General features: G+C 42.3%; 1 protein-coding gene across 1 annotated transcript in view; it reads left to right on the top strand.

Moving 5' to 3' along the window:
- Positions 1-578: 578 nt before the first annotated feature.
- Positions 579-24,592, top strand: part of slc25a26 (solute carrier family 25 member 26) — a 79,031-nt gene continuing 55,017 nt past the window's right edge. Inside the window, exons 1-5 of the mRNA XM_049590783.1 lie at positions 579-731; positions 3,062-3,218; positions 4,520-4,638; positions 12,988-13,092; positions 15,063-15,110. Coding sequence (XP_049446740.1) covers positions 699-731; positions 3,062-3,218; positions 4,520-4,638; positions 12,988-13,092; positions 15,063-15,110 — 462 coding nt within the window. The 5' untranslated portion in view covers positions 579-698. The remainder of the gene's footprint in view (positions 732-3,061; positions 3,219-4,519; positions 4,639-12,987; positions 13,093-15,062; positions 15,111-24,592) is intronic.

The following is a 24,592-nucleotide window of genomic DNA, read 5'->3' as shown; positions in this document are numbered from 1 at the left end:
TCTGTACCACTTTTATTATTATTATTATTATTATTATTATTATTATTATTATTATTATTATTTTGTTTTATTTTTATTCCATTTTATTTCATTTTATTTTATTTTTTAAAAAAGCCTGCCACCTCAGTTCATTATTTCAGGCTACACAACAGTTTAAAAACCATTTTGGACAATTAATTTTAAATAACTATATGTTAAAAAGTCCAGTTGTTGGCTACATTAAAAGGCGTATAGTGTGCGTGAATATGTTTTTAACTCACCATCACTATCTCTATGACTACTGCACACTGAGCATCACTGCTGTGTGGCTACAGTTGGGTATTCATCATAATAATTTCTTTTATTCTTTTTATTTATTTATTTTTATTATTTCATTTGTTCAGTGTTCTTGTTTGCAATCTCTATACACAAACCCTAGATGCCTTCAAGCTGATAGCTGTAGTCTTAATAGGCTACCATTAAATCCAGTACAGTTCAGAATTTAACCAGAGTTAGTGAAGTCACACGAACTCTACTCAGTGAACAGCGTTCGACGTCACGTGATTGCATGCGTCATGACGTAATGCGGAAGTTATTCAACCAATATGGCAGCGTCCTTGACAGCAGGCATGTTTTGAATACAGTCAGTGTCAAACATGCTCAACAGATACAAATTTTCGGGCGGTGCGAGTGGAAAGAGAAGCTTGTGAGAGCGGAACATGGAGAGACGAGAGTTTGTAGCGTCCTTGGTGGTGAGTCGGCAATTTTTGTACAAATTATCATGCTGCATGTTAATATTTCTGTCAGCTAACTTCTAATTTCACTACATTTAATGTCATTTTATATCCTTAGTGACGATACTGACGCCTTAGCTCAGCGACTAGCGTTACACGAGCATAAAAAATACAAATAATACATTGGTGTGACATTACTGGAGGTAGCTAACTAAGTTATTATGAGTAGTATTATAAATAAAGCTGGTAAAAAAGTGTTATTGCAGATGTGTTTGCTGTGGGTAGAGCCAGCTCTGTGTAACATTGGTTATTGTGGATAAGAGCATCTCTCAGTGTAGAGTAACTGTCTGTGTGCACGAGCCAGGGGGCGGGGTAGCCTCTTAGAAAACCTTCCCTTTCCAAATGATAAACCACGACTTCAACTGTGTTTTATTTTCTGACTAAAGAGGAAAATACCGAAGTGAAATTAGATTAACAAAATCGACAGTGTAACTGAAGACATGTGTGACAGGGTGTGTGACTGCTACCTTCACTGTTCAAGTGTTTGGGGAAAATGGATGAAGTGACCTGCCAGTGAAGGCTAACAAGAGATAATGAGTGGTGGAAAGATATGTGTTTGTGTGTGTTTGTGTGTGTTCGTGTGTGTGTGTGTGTGTGTGTGTGCGTGTAGTGCCATCTTCTATGTATATAATGCTAATTTTTATATTGGTTTACAGTGATAGAATAATGATGGACGTCCATTTTTCCTGGTTTTAGTGTTGCAACAGTGTAAGATTTTCACGATATGATAACCATATCAGAAAATATCATGGTTTCACAGTATCACCATATGTGGTATAACAATTATTATTAATATTATTATCAGTAACAATGACCCTTTAAGAAATGAAAACATTTTTTGTAGTTGAACAAATGCTTCATTAAAATCGAAGCATTTTTGTAATGAAGTTTGTGTTAAAATTCTGAACATTAGTGGAGGAGTAAGGTAGGTGTGCACATGCAGAAGAGATTCTCCATGCAGTTGCATTTTTCCCATTCCATATATAAGCAAATGCACATGCTATGATAGCGGTCAATTTTCATACAACTATGTACAGTTTCACATTATACTGCTGCTACCCTTCCTGGTCCATTCTGGACATTCAGAAAGAGTCCACCAAAAAGATTTGTTCATTGTCGCCCATCATTATGATAGAAAGCAAATGCTAATACATAGTAAGTACAGATTTGCATTGCATTTGAGTACAGTTTGAAGTATACGTACTAAAGTTATCCTACGTGTAGAGTTTCCAGCACACTCAGACATTGGTTGGTTATCCTTATTATATTGATTAATGAAGACAGAGCTTGGTTGTGTTCAATGACAGTAGGCCACTTTATTTACAGAAAAAAATACAAATACAAAATGTTTTCTGATGAATCATCAGGGTCGACCAGTGAAGTCCTCTGATGAAAGCTGGAGAACATTTTGAAAGTGATGAGTGCAGCTGCCGTCATCACTTTCAGAATGAAATACTGTAGATCTTAGTCCACCTTTGTACTCCACTACAGTTTATTTTATTGACATTTATTCCTTTACTGCCCACAATGATTGTAAATATAAAACATACAATCAGTTTATAAACTGTGATGCTTTATTATACATTAAACTACCCATAAATTAGGTATAAAGTAGGTTAAAGTTGCTCCACTTTGACCAGCTGCAACAGTAAAATGGTGCTTACAAATCAATGCATCAGTAATAATAATGCAATAATGTTACGCAGTGAAAGACAGCTTAAATATATTTAAGTGAAAGTATTTGTATTTTTTCACTGGGTTACTTCTTCTGTTTTTGTTCTTAAAGCACCACATTGTTTTGGTTGCATCTTTACTGCTATGGTTCACCCTGACCGCTCTCATCAGCACCGCTTACAGCAGCCAGCAGGAGATAAATAAATCTAGCAAAATGGCTCAGATGAACCCACTGAACACTACCTGCCCAGCATCAAACAGCAGACCAAGTTAGCAACTAGCTGATGAATATAGTGGAACATTTAGCAGCTAAAGAGGCAGATATTTCCCCCAGGAGTTAGTCTAGATCAAAACGGAGCTAAATAGAGAGTGAATACTGAAATTATATATGTCATGTGGCCAAAAACATGACTTCAAATGATTCCTATTCTTTCCCAGTGTCTGCTGGATGTGTGAACAAGATGGTAATGTGTCAGTGTTGTGTTTACAGCTTGTTGCATGATCCTCAAGTGGCTTGTAGTAGTTGAAATAAAAAATCTGAATATGTCTTCCACTGCTGGTGTTATTGAGTGTTCATTGCAGGATTATGTCTCACAAAGTGATTGTCTCTCCAGGCAGGGGGCTGTGCAGGGATGTGTGTGGATCTGACCCTCTTCCCCCTGGACACCATTAAGACAAGACTGCAGAGTCAGCAAGGCTTCTACAAGGCAGGGGGCTTCAGGGGCATCTACGCCGGAGTCCCATCTGCTGCTGTCGGCTCCTTCCCCAATGGTACGACGCTCATTGTGATGGCTGGATATATGACATGAAGGTTGATTGTTGTTTGTAATTGATGTTCACACCAAACAACCAATATTTTTCTGTGTCGGGTCATTCAGAGACCTAACCTTGCGCTGTGTTGATCATAATATCTGCAAAGTAACTTGAGTTGGGCTCTGTTAGCTGTTACACATTCATTTATTTGTTTCCTTGCTTGAAGTCACAGCTCAGTGAAAATGAGTTAGAGTGCCACTTTGTGGGTGTTTGTTGGCTTGTGGCTGCATCAGTTTAGTTTTATCTCTTTGCTTTGTATTGCAGTGTCAGGCAGGCACTCAGCTTGCAGCCTCATGAAATCATTTTAAGCGGTGGCAAAGCCCCGTTCGTTACTTATTTCTTGATGAGATCATCCTCACAGACTCTCCTCTTTCTTGCTTTTGAGGAAATTAACGTGTGGTAATGCCCATTGACAAGGATGATGAGGACCTGGATTTTAAAGTTGACTTTTTGAGGACATCATTTCATTAGAGTCTGGTTAATATGCTGGAACCCGACCATGATTGATGCTCTGAGGCTCTTCTTGAAATGGTTTAGATGTAGCTGCCTAACCAGGGTTGCTTCGTGACTTGACTGCTCAAAACAAAAATTTGAGCAGCCATTTTGTGGCGAAGTTAGAATATTTAACATGTCCAGCGGTGTCAGTTTCAACACAGTATTGCATCCATAAACCATTTTTTTTCCCCAGCCTATATAATTATATATACACCAAGTATGTGTCTTATTTCGGCTGCATTTCCAAGAAGAACCCTTGATGGGAGAAGTTATGAATACAAAAATATTTTTAAAATCCCCGTGGATTAAGACCACTCTATTTGGGTACTAGTGGGTGTAAAGAGAAGCACTGGTATTTGATAATCAATAGACTATTCAGTCAAACAGCTGCATATGAGTCAGCATGACTTCGCCCAAGCCCTTTTATTGAGCATCAGAGACAGAATGATAAAGATGAGATGTTGGAGTCATATGTTGGTTTGTTTGTCATCCAATCTGTTTGCTGCAATTGCAAATAAATCTAACACTTTTGCAGAATTCATTTATGCGAATAGTTGGAGTAAGAGAGAGAACTGAGCTCTCTTGGCATAACACACAAGTAACTTTCTTTGCTTCTTACCCTATTGTACGTGCAGACAGGCGCACACATACACACACATGCTCACACCTCAGTTTCTCCCCTGTCAGTGGTAGTGAGGGATATTAATTGCTGTATGCTGGTTGACTAATGGGCCTTAAATGGCTGTGGTTATGCTTGGTTTCAGCCGCTGCTTTCTTTGTCACCTACGAATGCACAAAGTCCCTGCTCGGCGCCGGCGGACTGCTAGCAGCACCACACGTGGCACCTGTCACTCACATGCTGGCCGCCTCCCTGGGAGAAATAGTAAGTCCGCTTGTCCCTTATTCTCCCAACTTTTGTTTCCTGTACTTTGGACTTTACTCCACTTTCTGCCAGTACACTTTGAAGTCATGTTTATTTGTGTAGGCCTAATTCATTCGTAGTTGTTCCCGTCTTAGACGGCCAGCTGTGTTGCGCACTTGTTGTTGCTCTTCCACGCACTTGCTCATTCCTCTTTGTTTCTTTCCCACCACTCTAAGTCCCAAATGGACACCACCGGCATGTCTGCTAATGTTATTGCCTTTCAGATTGCACAGATCAACGGGGCAGTAGGGGGCGGGGAGGGTGAGTATGCGGTTTTGGCTGAAGGCCCCGGGGTCCAGCTGGGAGAGTTAAGGGGGCTTCCTCAGGACTGTCCCAGCATTTCTCCCCAAATAAGTTCTCATTACTGCCTATTTACTCATTTACTTTCCCAGCTCCGGCCCCCAGACTCTGCCAATTTAGTCTGGGGAAATCGGGCTTGAAACCAACGAGGAGCAGCGCAATTTCCTCAGTCCATCCTGTCCAAATCACTTGCAGTGAACCGCAGAATATGAGCCATATGGGGGCCACGCGTTTTCACATTGGCATAGAGAGGGATAGAGGGATGGGGGGTATGGAAAGAGGTATGCCCCCCTGCTATACCACTGCAGCTTTCTTCAAAATACTAGGTTTTTAGTATTCATGGCTTTTGGATGGATGTAATTTAGCCAAGTTTTGCATGTTTACGAAATGGGATTATTCCACATGGGAGGGTGTTCACTGTGCTTGAGTCTATCTGTGTCTCGGTGTCTCACAGGGTTGAGAAGAGGACACATGTGACTCTTACACAAATTCAATAAAAGTTGCTTTTATCCTCTTTTATCAACGTCGCAGTTACTGCAGATACTAGAGGAGGTTAGCTATTAACAATCCGTGCCCTTTTGGTCTATGGCATAGTCCAAATGAATGTGAAAGGTGAGGCGGAGGTTGCGGCTACCTTTAACCCCTTCCCCGCTGTTCTGGATTTCAGCACATCAAAGGCATAAATCCTCGGAGCGGAGCTGAGCAGAGCAGGGGCGGTATCCCACTGCATTCTGGCAACTGGATACGTCTTGTTCAAAGAGAGTAATCTTCAGGCTTAGCCATGAAAGGCCTACCCTAGTGCTGCCCCGAGTGCTATGCAGGGCCTAAACACCCGCACTATGATGCAATCGCTGCCATATGATTCTGTGCCTCCTCAGTCACTGCTGAGGATTTTTAATTAAAAGTTATTGCACTGAGGTTCTTACAAGCTTGACTGAGTTTTGGCCAGGAGGATATGACACTTATTATAGCTGGTGCTGAAACAATTTGGTCGACTGATAGAAAAGGAATCATATCAACAGGATGCTCTGCCTGTCTCTGTTTTATTTTATTGTAAGTGGAATATGTTTTGACTTTAGTCAGTACAGAAAGACAATATGAAGAGGTCCATGTGATCTCTGGGAAATTGTGGGAGCCATTATTAAAGATATACAATACAGGATTTTCCTGTTTTTGGCGATATTTTTATCTGCAGAGACTCTGCCATCTGCCTGTACTTTCTTTTTATTTTCTGTGTTCAGGGACGTTTATAGGCGTGTACCCCCACAATGCTCAGGTGAAGTCTGGGCAAGGGGCCTTATTTACAAAGCTTCCTAGTACAGAGAGTTGCTCTCTAGTGACAATATTCTAAGAAAATTATTAGGATTATGCTGTTGTCTAAGAATTTCCCTTCAAAGTAAAGACTTGATCCTGGTAAAGATAAAAGTTCTTCACAGGCCATTTAAGCTCTTAAGAGACCTCCAAAAGTAAAGAACTGTCAAAAGTTGAGCGGAGGACTTTTAGGGTGCTTAAGAGTTTGTTTTTTTTAATCAGAGGAGAAACTGGTACAGAGACAAAGAAGTAGAAATACTCTCTAAACACTGGATGACAGTGAGTTAATGAAATGCTACAGGTTGGATGGTGCTCAGATAATGTTTGTGGTCAATCTCATTCCAGATTCGCTCTCATCTTCTACCCGATGCAATAGTGATATAATGCCAGAAATAAAGTGATCACTAGAATGCAACAATGCAGCAGTGATTGCTTGGGTCTGTCTCAAACCTTCCATCAGCAGAGTGATCACACAGACAATGAAAACACCTTCATAGTCTCATATCGGACGCAGTTAATTTTACTTCCACTGGGTGTCTACAACTTGCAGGCTCACAAAAGGACAACCAATCACATCTGTTAAAAGAATGCATCACACATAGTAAGAGGGTCAACCACATGTCCTTACTAATGTAAATGTTTCTGTCCTTTTGTTGCTCAGAGTTGCTCTGAGAACTTTCCTATATTATTCCTAAGCCTGGACTCCTTGCTAGAAGTTATCAGGCTAAGCTAGAAGCTCTCTGAGAGTTCTTAGAAGGTTTGTAAATATGGCCCCATGTGTCAGACCATAAGCAGCATGCATCCAAGAGGCCCAGTGCCCAAAAAACGCGAATACAGTGAAGGGAAACGCCAAACGAGAGTGAATCTGGGGTTGGCTTTTAAGTTCACTTTTGCTGATGAGCATGTTAACGAACAGTAACCCTGCATAGTTTACCTTTAAATCAACTTCCCTTCATTTTATGGACTAAATAATTATTGAAAAAAATAACTGAAATAATTGATAGTTGCAGGACTAGTTGTGTCTCCTCTCCATTGTATGTTGTTTTTTTGCGCACCTCAGTATATCAGTGCATCATTTTGTCTGACAGGGAGGTTGTGTTTTCGGTTAAGTTTGTTTCTCAGTATTTTGCGAAAAAATACTGGCGTGATTTTTAATGACACTTGGTGGAAGGGTGTAATGTGGGCTGAGGAAGAACCCATTAAATTTTGGAGCAGATCTGAATCATGGTGCGAATACACAAACTACTGTATTCATCCCAGTTGTTTACATTGCAAGATAGAGCACCTGACCTTGGCAGAAGTCGGCGCTATCCAGGTGACCTTGTAGTTTTGTTTCGTGACTTCTTTTTAGTTCTGTCTAGGTAGGTTTTATCTCTGCAAAGATTTTCAAGTTCTGCTTTGTGATGAATAGAGCTTGAATCTCACGTCATTGAAATGACTGAAAATGCTGTAAAGGGCATTTTCAAAATGGCCACTCCATGGCCACTTAAACTACTGTTACTCCTTTTAGTCCTTCCCATGCTCCTAAGGAAGACAGCCATCTTACCTGCTGGCTCCTTCTCATCTACATGTGTTTTTTAATACTTCAGTACAGAAGGTGTTTTTGGTGGCAGACAGCTTCATTTGGCACTTAAAGTTCTTTTATTTGGCTATATTTAATCACACAGGCACAAAGGCACACACAGTGAGTTCTTCCTGCCTCCATTTAAATCTGAATTCTTAACCACATTGTCAACATGACTGCAAACTCGAAACAGATTTTCGTTGGCATTATGTTTCATCTTCCTCTCTGCATGATATGCTCAGACCTGCCAGTAGAACATGGGGTCACTTGTTTTCCTCGTGTTTCTCTGTTGCTTTTCCACCTGCTTGTTTCTCTCTCGCTGGGATCAGCTGGGCAGGCTTTGACACACAGGAACTTAAAGAAGAAGAAGCAACTTGTTATTTAGTCCTTGTCTGACTTCCCCATTCCACCCCTTCATCAGCCCATGATCCTTTCCCCAGGAGTCCATTTAGTTGTGTTTTACCAACTGTTTCCACTCAGCAACATTCACAACAGAAGCTTTATGGGACTTATTGCTTTGCTAATCCTATCCCCAAGCCTCCCTCTATGGATGATGCGCTTGACTTGGCACAAACTTACTGGATGTGGACTTCAGTCAGAGTGTATTATGATCATACCGGAGGGAGTTGCAGCTCAGAATTTATACTGCATTAAGTATGAGATGGGAATAGAAAGAAAGGAAAGAGAGCACTTATACACACTTAGATCCAAGCAATTTTTACGTTTATAGTCGAGCCTTCGGTCTAACAGATGTTCATCCAGGAGAGAGGGGGAGTGGGTGAGCCTATACAGTAAGAACAAGACTCATTACAGTAATCAACATATGTGAAAAAGAATTATAAGTTACAGGAATCATGATTTTAAAGTTTAAACTTCAAGACATCAGTAGTTTTTTGTTATTAGATTCAGTGTCACAGGTGGTGAAATAAGTACTTTTATGAATACAGATATAACTCAGAAACTTACAGCAGCTGTTTGATGGTTGGGATCAAACTATGGATGCACTGAATCTGACATGGATATTGGATACTGGGCTGATAGTTTTTTTTTGACCAATTTGCTGCATTTAATTTTAAAGATTTTTCACCAAGTTGCTGGTTCACAATTTTGATAAATAAATAACAATTCAGTAAATTTGTATCTATTTATTTATTGGTTACATTATGTTTTACAAAGTTAGGAAAGCCATGTTTAAGCCAAGCATAATGTTGCCTCTCTCATAAAAGAATGATGGCAGTCACTTCCACACAGTGAGACATACAGTTGATATCAGATCGGTTCTCGGTATCGACCCATGCACAAAGCCCAGGTATCTGTATCAGGACTAAAAATGTTGGATCAGAGCATCCTCACTTTGAATGTCATAACCAAGACCTTTTCGTATGTGAGCCTTCATGCCGGGTATAACTTGTAAACAGAAGCAGGACAGACGCAGACAGGTTAGGACAGAGAGGAGGACAGTCATAAGTTGTAGACAGAAAGACCCAGAGAGGGTCAAGACAATGAGAGAAATCTCCCCCTGCCAGAGGCGTCCCGGTGTTTGTGTGACTGCGGTTGTGGGACGCTCCCATAAAGAATGTGTAAGCTGATGGCGTCTGTCAGGCTCTAGCAGGCTGTTATCCAGCCATTAGATCAGATTTATCTTCATTCCCATTCACTCGACGTCTGCCCTGAAAGCTCATTTGTCAAGGCCAGGCGGCGGGTTTCTCTCGCATCTATAAACCCCCGCCGCCGCCACCACCTCTCCACCACACGTCTGTGGGAGGATGTACTGGAAAATACAGTGTGACATGACAAGATGGGGGGGACAGCGAGAAGGAGGGAGCAGGAGGGAGGAGTTTTGGTGGTAGAAACTGGCAGCCACTTAACTTGGCACTGAGAAATAATCCATGCATCGCCTTCGAGCAGCGCCACGCTCTGTGATTTATTGGCTGTTGTTTCAAAGTTGGAGACACTCAGTGTCCTCCTCTCTTCCACTTTTTCTTCATGACCTTTTTTCTTCCATCTCTTCCTTCCTTCCTTTGTCGACCCGAATTTCAGTCTCTATCGGTACTATGATGCGTTTCAGGGACTGGGCGTGTGATCAAAATCCCAGAAAAGTCATGGGAATTTGGTACCAGTGATGGTACTGTTGTCTACACTGGCTTTTCTATATCATATTTGATATGACGTTGAATGGGAAGGCACTATTTTTCCACCTTAGATTAGCATAACAGCAGATGTAGCGGGGTTTTACAGCATGTATAGTTCTACTTATTGCACCGCGATCAATGGAGACTACAGATGAAACGCTATGACAGTGTCTTATCACGACTGTAGTGACTGTATGACGTTAATGTTAAAATGTTTACGACACTTTATTATTAAACTGGTAACCATTTCATCCCTAAAGAGACGTGTGAAGTAAGAGATTAAGTTGCTTGGCACATTTTCCTGCTGGAGTTATTTGTTTGTTGGTTTGGGCATTGTTAAGCTGAGACAGGGACATTTCTCTCAGTTGTTTATATGTGTGACCGCAGCAGCTCCTCTTTGGCAAGTTGTCTGTTTTGGTATTGAATGCAGTATATTTTACTGACAAATAAATCCAAATTATTGAGGCTCATAACAGTTGTTGCAGCCTGTATGTTTTTCATATCTGTTGTCTCTTTATGGTGCCAAATGGTTATCCTCTCTCTGATTGACTGACCACTGAGTCCTGAGCGGTAAAAGAGGGATGTAGCAAAGGAGGGGAGGACGGAGACATGTAATGACTCAATCTGCGGATTGATTCGCCGGCTATGCCCATAATGTGCTGTGAGTCTCTGCTAATTTCCCATTCCTTACTTTGGTTCGCCCACGACTGAGCGCCAGCGTCTTACCTTGTTGTTTGGCGGCCAGTGGCTGGAAATTGAAAACACGCTCTGTCATCTGGATTAACAGCAACAGGCCAAGGGAAACTGAAAGGCTCCAATCACAGGCAGACAGCCTCCTAATTAACGCCGCTTGACGAATCCAGCACCTTGTAAATAAAGATGAATGGTAGCAGGAATTTAAAAGACTGCCAATGGGTTTATAATAAGTTTACACGCCAGAGGGAAGCATTGAGAATGAAGGGCAAGCAAAGTAGGTGAAGAAACAGACGTCTGTCATCCTGCCAGCCTTCCACCTTCAGCCCTCCCCGAAACGTGAGGAAACAAGTCCGACTTGTGATGAGAGACACCTACTTAAATCTGTCTTTTGTCTGTATTCTCTTTCAAAATGTGGTGACATACCTCTGTGTCTCAGCACAGGATATGCCTCTATTATCCTTTTCAAGCCCCAGCCGCATTTGATCATGCCCTGATTCATCACCATTGTTCCCACATTTTCAGCTGTTTTCAGAGATCTGAAATGGCCTCGGAGGTTGCTTACTTTATCTTCTATCCACTCAACATCATTCTCCCCCCCCCCCAGGCGTGCAAATTACTCCCAAATAAACAATGTCCCCTAATTTATTTGGTATAATCTCTGGCTCATTCTGCCTCCCCCTCTGCGGTGACAGGAGAGGAAAGGCCGTCTCAACTCCAGGCCCCCCATCCAATTACATCAGTAATTACTTGTCATAGCCACTTTCTTTCTATTTAGCTGCCTTATTCTGGTCGTTTGGAGAATTGGTTTGGGGAAAACATGATGTACAATGTATTAGAAATGGTAACATGACCAAAGGGAGAGCAAATGAGATCTCTGAGAGGGATGCAGCCAGCTTAGTTATCGTAGGGAGGTGATGCAGGTGAACGTGTGGCCACTTGGTGGTACTGTTGCACCACGATGAGGTTGCAGCCAATCTATGGTCGCACTCACCTAAAATACCAATAAGAACTGCCCTGAATTCTTCAGAGACGCTCATTCATGTCTTTTGTTTTTGCTCTTATGTACAGAGAATGAGGTTTATGTGCTCATTGTGTATAAGAACTGGCATTTGCCTGCAGCAAAAGCGATACAGTAAAGGTCAAAACAAAGCTGAGGAATGGACCAAATAATAAGCAAGAAGAGCCAGAGCTGTCCACGGACACACTCAAATGTTATGTTTGTAAAATCTTCTTCACCTAAGTCTGTGATTTCACTTGACTTCCTGGACCACTGACTTATCCTTTCTCCTTTTGTGCTTCACATATATTCATGTTCTTGCGTCCTTGGTGTTTGGCAGAGGAGACGAGCAGCTGACAGACGTGAGCCCTCTAACAGCTGTCGGAGTAGCCTTCTCCCCCTCGCAATAGAGCCTTATCCTCCAGGGCCCGTCACCTTTAAAACTTCTGATGGTGCCCAAATGCTAAATCAGTATGAATAGCTGAATAGAGAAGGAGCAAAACAGGAATGGGTGCATTTTATCTTCATTGCAGTGCCTACATCGCTCTCTCTCTTCCCACATCACGTTGCCGTGGCGAGGGTGGCACCGGCAGACTGGCATCTGTATGACCAAGGGGAGTCGCAGCAAGGGGGCGGCTCACCAATCGCTCTGTAAGATTGCTTGCCGTTAGCCGGTATTTCTGCTCCAATGCAGGATAAATAGGAAATCAAGTCGCCAGGTGGGCAGCTGTGCCTGCCTGCCTGCCTGCCTTTAGGGCGATGGGAGTTATGAAGCATAAATATTCATGTCTATCTTCACTAGCTGTTGGCAGTCCATATTTTTGTTGACATATGGTGGATGGGTTGGAACTTGTAGCGGGGAGTGTGGTTACTGAGGTGTGCATGTGTGTCTGGATCTATCAGTGTGTTTGATGGAAGCGCATGTTCTTTGGACACGAATACACAGTTAGCCTGATGACCTTTTTACCTGTTGCTCAGGTGTCATGTCTGCTGTGTGTACGGGTTTGTTAATTGGCAAGATTGGACGCTAACTAAAGCACTCGTTAGCCTGCCAGCTCGATGTAATTGCTCTCCCCAGGCTGTGCCACATCATGGCCACCTGCCACGTAGAAAGACACACAGGTTAGTATCATGTACAGCAAAGGGGCACCTGGGGGAGCGGTGTGTGCGCCTGTGATTTAGCACAATGTGGATATCAAAGGCGCTTTAGAAGGAAGTACAATACTGTAGACTGAGATTTTATGTATTCAGGCAACACCATTGCACAGTATCTGGCTGGTCTGTTTACCCATGCTCTTTCCATCCTGTAGGTGGCGTGTCTGATCAGGGTGCCCACAGAGGTGGTCAAACAGAGGACCCAGACTTCTCCCTCATCCACCACCTACCACATGCTGCTGGCTACACTCAAAGAAGAGGTACACAGCAGTCAAAGGCACCTTCTTAACTCTGGTTTATTTCAACTTCATTTTTTTTGTGGTTTGGGCAATGATAACACTGTGCTCAGAAGTAGGTTTGGCGGTATCTGTTGTTTCATACCTCACTGAAATTTCATTGGGGTATATGGTATATGACAGTGTTTGGCACTACCCCCACCCTCTCACCAAGCTCCCTTAGCATTTTTAGTCCAATAAATGACCAATACAAACTCACAAAATGTCAGGAAATATAATATTCTGGGGCGGCCTCTAGCTCACCTGGTACAGTGTGCGCCCCATATAAGAGTCCTTTGCAGCGGCCCGGGTTGAGATCCAACCTGTGGCCCTTTCCTGCATGTCATCCTCCCACTATCTCCCACCTTTCCTGTTTATCTACAGCTGTCTTATCAATAAAGGCAAAAACACCCCAGAAATAGTCTTTGGGGAAAAAAGGAAATGTAATATTCTTACACTTATTTTCCTTATTGGACAGAGAAATGCAACCACACACATTCTGAATTCAAGTTTCTCTGTTTTACCGAACTACGACTAACGTTAGCTCAATGGCCATGTTAACTCGTACAGCACACTTCATTCATACTCGACAGAAACAAAATAAAACTTACCAAAACTGTCTTAGTCTTGTTGATTGTCTAGTTAGTTAGTCCACTGTTCCAACAATCACCAGCTCTGGTTTGGTTGAAACAAACCCTTTATTCAGTGAGTTAGATGTGAAAATATGCTGTTTTTCCCCGCAGTCTCTCTGCCGTTGTGGCTGTCTGCAGTCCTGTAACGTTATTCCATTCCCACCTGTTGCAGTCACCGAGTCTGTCAGCTCAGCTGCCTCTTCCACCAGTAGAGATAACCTCTGGTGGCACATGCTGTGCACTACACACAATGGGTCTCATTCATGAAATGTGAGCAGAACGAATTTGTGTGTAAACTGTTTGCAGAAGAAAATTTACCATGAATTTTGTCATTCATCATGTTTTTTATGAGCAAATCTACTCACAGGTTTACTAACATTTCATAAATGAGACCCACTGATTTTAATAGAAGTATTTTTGACAGTATTGATCATTATACCCTCAGGATTTCTAAATACCCCCGTATACCCTAATGCCGTGATACCTCCCAGGTCTTATTTACAGAGATCAAAGAGGTGACACTGCTAAAAAGAAGTTAGTTAACCTAACCAACAACCTAACCAGGACACAAAATACTAAGGGTAGGGGTACGCACAAATAGAACAAGTTCATATGACATGCAACCATGTCTAAAAGCAAATGTGTTCATAGCTGTTCCAAAAGGCCACACTCATTCGAATATGAGGATAACATTGCACACTTTTGGACAACCTTTCCTGTAACAAAGGTTTTACACTCAGTTTTATACATAAAAAGTGACAGAGGAAGTTGTGTAAAGAATAAAAAGAGAGCTGTAGAGAAAAAGTCCAACCTCATGTAGCCAATTGCTGAGGTTGGCATGAATCAGTTGGTTTTGGAAAGTTGCAGACATTGTCAGATGCAGCTGCTCCAATCCGACATTGGAAAGGTGGGATGGGGGTTCAGAGGCTGTTAGATTACCTGACAAGTGTTTTGTTGGAGCATGCCAACACCTTACTCCTAACCCAACACTCAGCATCTTATTTAATGAGTAAAATGTCATTACAAGTGGTTGAATTGAGGCCCAAATCTATGAAAACAAGAAATAAATTGTGATAAATTGGATTATTCTTTTTTCTCTCTGTATCAAGATTTTGCAGGTTAATTTGAAATCATTTTCATATGGTCAGTGTTGTGAAATATTGAGCCTGGCTACTTGTAAAATAACTTTGTAACTGTTTTGTGATGTTAATGATTTCTTAAAGGAAAACATTTTTCTATGTATTGAATCAAATTAAAATCAAGTAAATGTCCGTGATTGTAAAAAACGTGTATTTGTGAATGTTTTCTCTTATCTCCGAGCAGGGAGTCCGAGGCTTGTACAGAGGATTTGGGAGCACGGTTCTCCGAGAGGTAGGATTAATTCAGTTTTTCTCTCTCTCACCTCTTCATTCTTTTATCTCTGTTAGTCTGTCTGCCATCCACCGGTGATAGTGATCACAACCAAATGACTAATAATACCGGTTATGTTCCAGGCAATTGCTAAGCACATCTCACAGATTCTACTGAAATCAATTTCAAGCATTTTTACCAAAGACAATTAAGGGGCTCTTTGAAGGCTGTGTAGTGAATTCTTTTTGATAGGCCGGATGAATATTGAGGCTTTCCACTCTTCTGACTGAAGACGTTTTAATTTCTCTTGGGCTTTACTGAGGTTGGAAATATTGATTTACAGTTTTTTTTTCATCTCATTCAATTACTTGTGCAAGATGCTCTCCCTCCTACTAGAAGTACATCTGATTAATTAATGCAATTAGTTGCGTTATAAATGCAAAACAAAACACGGATGAATGAGCATTGGGCTGCACTCCCTTGATGGCCGCTCACCTTTTTGTAATGAAAAAGCCGCCTCACTTCTTTGATTCATGATCTTCTGTTTAATTGCACCTGCAGTGCACAAAATAATTGTTACAATAGCTGTACAGATCTCTCACTTAAGCTCTCCTCCCACCTGATAAGTTTCAATAGAACTGGAAAAGAAAATGAGAAAGGTAGGCAGAGGGGGAGAAAGAAGTATATGAAGGTGACACTTGTCTTTCCATCCTTTTTTTGGGGAGGTGGGTGAGAGTGTAATCTAGTCCCCTCCGCTGTGCTAGCCTGTACTTATTTTCTGCCTCACTAAACTGATGTTATTCACGCAAATTCCATCTGGACAGCCGGGGAAAAAAAGGACAACAAGACACTGTGATTTCTCCGAGGGGCTCTGAATAAATGAATACATTTGGAGGCTGGCGCATGGCCTGTGTGCATACTAACACTGGCAGATGAAACGCAACGGTGGCGGCAGGGATTTGGGGCGCGGGAACGGCAAGGGATGCTCCGCGGTGATTGGCTTTGACGTGTGTCAGGAAGGTAATTCATTTTCTCTCGGCCTCCTTCGCTATCCGCCTATCTCCCTCCTTTGGACAAGCGACCCTGTCAAGATAAGTTTGTTTATGTGGTATGGCATGGCGCCTCCCCTCCTTGCTGGCCCACTAATTGAGGTCCTCTCTGTGCTATATATTCATTAAGGTTCAGAAGGCATTTCTGATGGGCATGATATCACATTAGTGGAGGATGTGTGAGGCTTGGCCACAACGGGGAGGCTGGGCCTGAACTTGGATGGTGGAGCAAAGGTGTGACTGATACGGTGATCTGGTTCACATTGGAGCACACATCCATCGTACCCTCCAGAACAAGTTTTAAACAGTTATTGAGAATTTTACACAGCACACTCCAACAGTACCCTAAGTTTTATTTAAACACCATATCTGGACTATTGACTAATAGGCATTACATTCTTTTTTCTTTTGCACCACATTAATCTTTACTGTGGTCGACTCTCTCTTTAAAAGAAACTGTCAAATTGTCTGCTGTGTCGGCACCTTTGGGTTCCAGCTGAATAGAGCATGAAATCAATGAGATTCAGATTGTGGTGAATAAAATTGTGCTGTGAAAAATGGCTTTATTCAACTCTGAAAAAACAAGGGCTTATTAATGAACATCAGCAAGACTTTGTTCAGGATTTTAAGTAAAAGTACACTTGTTTTAAAGGAACAGTGCGTAGGATTCAGCGGCATCTAGTGGTGAGGATTGCAGATTGCAACCAGCTGAAACTTCTTCTGGTCGGAATCCCTTCAGTGTTCATTGTTCAGGAAGTTTTTACCGGGAGCTGAATTATCAACAGAGGTCTCATCCTCTCCTAAACAAACAGATCAGGTGATTTAAATAGGTAATACACTGAATAAAGTCGTTTCACGTTACAAATCAGCGTTCTTCCGACGCTGTTTGGCTCGTCATTGATGGGCTACTACCCCAGCACCTGTTTGTGTGTGCAGACAACTTAATGTGTCCTCACCTTTTTCTGATCCAGATGTTTAGGAGATATTTACCGGGAGCCGAATTATTTGCAAAGGTCTCTTCATTTCCAAAACAGACTGACCTGGTGATTAAAAACGGTAAAAACAAAGAATAAAGCAGTTTCACATTACAAATCAGTGTTTCTCTGACACTGTTCGGCTTGTTGCTGATGGACTGCTAGCCCAACATCTGCTTATGTGTGCCCACAATCTTCTCTGATAAGTGACAATCCAGATGTTCAGGAGGTTTTTACAGGCAGCCAAATTATCTGCAGAGGTCTCTCCCTTTTCAAAACTGATGGACCCGGTGATTTAAACCACTAAAAGTTGAAAACTCAGCTTTTTCGCGGAGGGGCTGCTAATTATGGTGGCTGATGTGAAAATGAGAAAACACGAAGGGCCCTATCTAGAGCCAGTGTTTGGTTGGTCTGTTCTGTGCTACTGTAGAAACACGGCAGTGCAACATGGCGGACTTGGTGGATGAGGACCCGCCCCCTAAAATCTGATAATTCTTATTTTCAGGTGATTGTACACTTAAGAAAACAAACCAATGAAATTCCATTTCTGCCGATATATCCCCCTAAATCCTACACGCTGGACCTTTAAGTCCCTGATACCATCTGTGCATTGATGGGTGCTGATTTGTATTCATTTTATGACAGTACAGTTAACACAGTAACACAGTGCTTATATTTAGTCATCTGCCTGCAATTTTGACAGGATCCCCTATTTCAAGCTCCAACGGGACACTTCAAGTTCCTACTTTTGGATAGTACCACCTTTCACCACTAGATGGCATGCTAAGATTATCACTGCCTTAGACATATGTGCCAGACTTTGTCTCTCTTCACCCCTTGCCCCACTCCCTCTGTACTCCCCCCCTGTCTTTTCCTGTCTCTCTGCTCTCCCATCACACCAATCCAGCTTTATGACATTTATGAGCAGCAGTCACTGCACTGAAAATGATGGCTTTTTTTTTTTAATGGCAAGCCCTGTATTTTTCTGATCTAAAGTGCTGTGAGGTGATCTCAGATTTGATCTAAACTGCTCCAATTTGAGTTTGAGTAATGAGCCTGAGATGGGTTATTAGATAGTAATTTAGTAATGTGGTGGTATGGGGGCTGTGGAGAGATAGGTGTAAGTGAAGCTGACAGTGTCTGACACAGTCGACTGAAGAGCCTTGAACATCGTCTAGCATACGGCCACACTACATAGATCTCTCATACTTGCACTCTTTCACCTACTCAGTCTGAAAGCCACTTTATCTAAATTCATTTTCACACATTTAAGCAGGGAAGCACACAGACAAGGAAGGTAATTGAGCAACGTAAATGAGACTGAACAGTCCACTGATGAAAAACGTGTTCCCGTTCTTCCCTTTACCGGTGTTATGTATATTTTTCCCCAGCCAGCCTCTGAATCAGCCTCAAAGTTTCTCCACCCCAGCAGCTGGGACCTGGCAACTGGAGGTACAAGATCTGGCGGTAGAGATTATGAAACACCTCTCCATCCAGGCTCCTCCCCAACACATCTCTGCTTCCTCTTTATCCTTCTCCTCTTCATCCCTGGTTGATCCCCTCTCTGCTTCCTCCATCAGGGGGTTTGGCTGTAGCAAAAGACTTGCTCAATTGGGTTTTAACTACTACCAACAGGCCAAATTACATTGCTCCACCTTGGGGATTTCTGCAGTCAGATCCTGATCTAGAACTGACTTTAGGGTTTTTTAATGATCAGTTTTAAACCATGTCGAGGGCTGACTTTGAGCTACAGATGGGTGGGTGACAAATTAAAGGAAGACCGAACACCACAAGCCCCCAGCCCAGCTTTAGTGCTGCTTGTCAGATTTTGGAGCTCTACTGGAGGGATGAATGCCAATTTTCCAAAACAGCTTCTCAAACATCTTTTGATGATGGTGGTTAGAGTGTGATATCTACCACACCTTAACTGTAAAGGCCATTGCATCATCAAACTAAAATAATCTGTAGATTGTTTAATGATTGATTAATTAATCGTTCAGTCCATAACATGTAAAAAAAATTGATGTTTTTGGCATTTTTGCTTAAAAAATGACAAATACTTAATCAATTGAAAGTAGATGTTGATTGAAATTATGTCAGTTGATGTCAAATAACTATTATTTTCATTGTCTGTTGATAATCTGTTGATCTTTTTTTTAATTGTTTGGACTAGAAAACATTAGAAAACAGCTAAAAATGGCCACTAAAGGTTATGTAAGTGACATTCAGAGCACTAATATATCCGCAAACTACTATTTGTCATTTAAAAGTATAATGGAGTAATGACGACTTGAGCAGAGAATTAAGTCACGCTACCCTTGTGTGTTGTGATCTGAGCTTCTCTGTGATTTGCTGCGTCAAGATGGTCCGGCTGCACTTATAGGTTAGTGCCTGTGTGTATTCTACCGACAAGCTCATTGCTGCCTCTTTGTGCTGCGGTCATATGGCGGATAGTGCTGATACTGGGATGGCAGCATTGCGGAGACGTAGCACCCACCTTCTGGTTCTCCCTTGGTTAAAGCTATAGTGCGTAACTTCCGTCACCCCCCTGGCGGATAATGTGTTATTACAACAAATAAGCCGGCACTTCCATGTACACAGAGTAACACTCGCCACACACCGTGTACACAATGCTACACAACGTGGCAAACACCAGGATGCTAACATTACATCACGTTCATAGCGCCATTTCCAAGAAAATAATAAAGTACTAGGTCCAGTACATGTAACAGCAACACATACTACTCATAATATAATTAGAAACCAAGTCACTTACTTATCCAACAGCAGCAAGGCAACATCCGTGTCTGCCCTTAGTCCAATTTCTTCCTTCAGGGCTCTCCACCGAGGAAAAGCGACGCCAATACAAATCCTTGTTGCCTTCTCCGTCTGTCACTTTCCTTCTTTGCTAATAGACCTTCAGCCGAACGTCCAGGCTTTGTCTTTGTGGTAGGATCCACTTCTGAACCGTGTCTCGGCCGCTTCTCCGCCATGTTGCTTTTTCTTTCTACCTGCACTCTACCTCTTGCTATGACACTCTCTGCTCTTCCTCCCCCTCCCTTCTTGTTGTGAGGAAGTATTTCCTGTGCGCCAGCGCGGGAATGTCGCCTGTTGACACACAAAACTAAAAATGATATATATTGAAAAATAACGCGAGATGTCTGAGGGGCGGATTGGCTTAATCAGCATTGTGTCATCTCCTCTAGTAATGGCTTGGGTGAAATGGACATCTACGGACCTGTAGAAGTTACGCACTATAGCTTTAACACTGTTAGCTCTGTCAGCACCATTGCCTTGTTTAGTGTTGTTTAAGGAGTTAGCACTGTTAGCTGCTAGCTCATTCATCTCCATGTTGAAAACTGTGTCCACAAAACTCAAACGCTGTGAATTTCACAGCGCGCCCCTTTAAAAAAAACGTAAGATGACGTCTGTAAATGGCTTGCTTCGTTTGTCTAGCAATTCAAAACCCAAAGATGTTCAGTTCTCTATAATGTTAAACAACAGAAGGCAGCTGATCTTCACATTTATAAATCTGGAGGCAATAAGATAAAAATAAAGTGACTTTAACGATTGTCAAAATACTACTCTCTTACTCTTATTCTCCTTATCTTAGCTGGGGCCTTTTGCCCCTTGGGGTCTTAGTCAAAACTCTCCTTCAGTGCATTTGATTTCCCTTGTTAGTTACCCCCCTGCTCAGCTTCAGTCACGCTGGATCCAGCTTTTAAAAGGTGGAACTCTGTGTCTTTGCATGTTTATGTGTATCACAATCACAACCGTGCGATGAGAGCACAGTTGTTGAAGTGTGTACATTGAGTTGTGATTGAGTTATAATGAGTCCATACAGAGCAGTGAGGGGTATTTGCTTCCTCTGCTGGGATGCTGAGCTCAAAACTGTATCAACAGGCACGCAGCTGAGCGGAGCAGAGCTGACCCCCGCGTGGCCCTTTTTTTTGGAGAGGAGCCACTTTTCACTGTCTGTGACGCAGGTTCAAAAGGGAGAGGTGAGGGGAATCACTCTCATATCCTGTCTCTGTGCACGCTGATCCACAGAGGCTCATGTTTATACACCCTCATATGACTAAGACAGAGCAGAGAAGAGACAGAGCAGAAAGAGGGAAGAGAGACAGGGCAGGGGAAGCAAAAAGTGTTTATTTTCCTCTACATATGTAAAGGCAGGATTTGTGGGACACGTGTGAAGGAGCGGAGGCTTCCTCCTGCTTTGTGTTTAGAGTTGGACCTCGTCAGAGCAGCTGCCATTGGTCTCTGAGAGCCAGACAACACAGCAACTCCTTTAAATGCCTTCAACACCTCAAAAAAACGTAACAAGACTGGATTATATGAAGTGGAAAATGTCACAAGATCACACTGGAAAAAAAGAGAAACCAAACCAAGGAAAATATTGAACTGTCTGTCAAGAATGAAATGTAAGGACTACCAGGGAGACGACTGTGTTTTTTTAAATCATGGTCTGTTTGTAAGAGCCATTTTTAATTTGTAGCCGTTTGCAATTACGCTGTTATTGAATAAGATTTTTATCAGTCTCTGCAATCCAGTAGAAGAGCTGCTAATAAAATGGGGTTTGGGTCTGTTGGTTTCAAGGCTGGAGGTGAATGTTTTTAAGAATTTGAGCTACTGGTGCTACCTTATCTGTTTACACTGTGATCAACGAGCAGCTTAAGAGTCCTGTTGACCTCTGTAGATCTGACCCTTGACATGACTCGACCTGTGGAAGGCGAGGCGAGTTTATTTATATAGCACATTTCAGTAACAGGGCAATTCAAACTGCTTTACATAAAACATTAAAAGTATGGAGACCATGGATGTATAAAGAGAACAGGATACAGATTTAGAGGTGGGAGCCTAATCATTTCTACAAAAGTTGCTTGTTGGTGCATGAAGCAAAAAAGTTGGGCTGCTGTATATAAAATTACCTGCATGAATGGCAATGTTTCTGCACTGTTTGGCCCATAGAGCACTAGAGACTTCTGCTGGCCGAACTGGCTACCTCAGGTTCAGAGCTGCGCCAACTTGAATTGGGATAAAGGTGATTCAATCATGCAGCTCTTCTGGACTTTGGAAATATTGTAGGACCTAATAAATCAAATCCTGAAATGATTGACTCATTTCGAAGGGGCTGTGGCGCTCAAAAAAATGTATCCACTGATTTCAAACATCTCTTTGCCATGTAAGTCCATGGGAAAAAGTCTTTTTGGGCCACGGGCATCACCTGACGGGGTAATTCCACTGCTTGGCCACTAGAGAAATCGTCTTCAAAGCCCGGCCGACTTCCTGGGGGACCTGATTGAGACAAAGTGCAAAAGAAACACATCATAAAAGGACATTAAATATGAATTAAAAACAGGCATCAAAGAGCCAAGAGAATAGAAGGAGTAGAGTAAGACGGGTATAAATTACAAGAATTAAAGTTAAAGTGATGAAGAGAAACAATAGAAAACTATGAGCCACCTTGGTATTTTGAATCTATTGTGTGGTGTAGAACATCGTTACTTTTGGCACTGAATTCGCAGTGTGAGTGCACACACATACATATACGTACATACTCCTCAACTTTAAACTTCCTTCACAGAAATTCAAAGGCAGCCAAACACCGATATAGAGAGATCTCAGCCTCATGTGTCTGTTCACATTGTGAGTTTTAACAGTATTTATTACTTTGATGAATCACTATCTGTTGACCTGCTTGAAGTATGGAATATCACTTTCGTACGCCGCCTCCGTTCGAGTTGTTTGCAGGTCGAGCCGACCCTTGTTAGAAGAGTGATGGCCTTCTTAAGCCACAGAGAACGATTCCTCTTTGTCACTGGATGATCTCTATCACTTTACCACACGTCACACAGGGGATTAATGGTTTACTCCTACTGCCACTCTGGATGACGGATGGTTGGGGTTCTGTTCGCAGTCACTGGTTGCACCTGTCATTCACATTAGTGTAGTTGTGTGAATACAATTGTATCTTCACTGTCTCATCGACAACCATGCTGGCCCCTGCACCTACACTACATCCCCCTCATACATGCAGTCCCCCTGGGTGGACATTGGCACGGCGGCTTTTGCTGCAAATCCGACTAAACCTCAGGAACCTTCCTAAGATCAACACGTGGTCTTATTAATGACTTCTACAGTCGGATGTGCTTAAGGAGTTAGTTGCCATTCTGTCAGACCCCCACGTGTGCTTTCTGCTCAGTGCTGACTTGGCCGGGGGACAGTGCAGAGCTTTCTGCGGCTCCCTGTTGAGGATGATGCATTGAAAGTCTGTGCCACTGAGAGCCATGGATCACACACTTATGTTAAGTACGTTTGTCCCCATTGAGCTCTTCAATCCACTCAAAAATCCATCATTGTGGCTATAATTCGTAACGCAGGGATTCTCTGTGCGTTTCTGCGAGGAGACTTATTGCTAATACCTACTGCCAGACATTTTTTCCAGGAAAGAAAAGACACTGTTGTTTTTGACAGCTATAGTTGTTTTTATTCCTCTCCCCTCTGCTGTACGTGTGAGTGCTGCGGACATGACCACGGTGGCTGTGTTTGTCAGCGTGTCTCCCTTCGGGTCTCCAGGCTATGTTTGCTTCCCACAACTTTACGCATGTTTGTCTCAATCCAAGCAGAAAACCTTTGGTTCTCCACATGTGTTTCTAATAACACACAGCCCCAACTGCCTGGCAAGGGACTGAGGGTGGGAGGGTATTTAACGGAGGGGGGTAGTTGGTCTGGAGCGGAGGGGAAAGGGACAGCAGTGGTTTGGATGTCATGTGGAAGGAAATAAGTTTCAAGAGTACACTCCTGCATGTTGGGATCTGGTGCCAGTACACAAGATTGAGTGTGATGCATTATTCCCCTGACAGCAATACTTGCAATGTAGATTTTGTTTGATTTGGACACCTGTTCCACTTGAGTTTAGCAGGCATTAAAACTGACATAATACCCTAACTGCCTAAATACTGTAATCCCATCTCAGTCAATCAGTCTATTATAAAGTCACTATGAAAATCCTTTACACCAGTTGAACCTTCAATCAGGTGCACTGTAAATAACAGTAACGTCTTATTTTCACTTTATCCTGGAGTGACAGGAGAGAGTGAGAGTTTAGGGAGTGGAAGGAGGATAAATCAGCACTGTGCAATAGCCAGACACGGGGAAGTACCCGGTAATTACAGCTCCTCGCCTCTTTCATGAGAATCAGCGGTGCACATCCTCTCCTCTTCCCCCCTCCTCTCTGAAACCAGGCAGCCTCATTTCTCATTTCTGTGCATTTATAGTAACTTTTAGTTCAATGTAAAATATGACCCTCTATGAATTCAGTTGGCTTTTGGAGTGTAAATGCAAATACTTTTCAGACACTGAGTCACATTTTTAAAGCACATTACAGTTTGCAGAACTGTTTTGTACTTTGTAATATTTCCTGTTGCATAAGTGCCCTTTTTCCCAGACAGTCATATGAGGCTCTCCAGAAGCAGCA

This window comes from Epinephelus fuscoguttatus, linkage group LG1 (assembly GCF_011397635.1).
Source record: "Epinephelus fuscoguttatus linkage group LG1, E.fuscoguttatus.final_Chr_v1".
Classification (NCBI taxonomy): domain Eukaryota; kingdom Metazoa; phylum Chordata; class Actinopteri; order Perciformes; family Serranidae; genus Epinephelus; species Epinephelus fuscoguttatus.
Note: the sequence above shows the minus strand (reverse complement) of the source record. Positions and strands in the feature narration are given on the sequence as shown.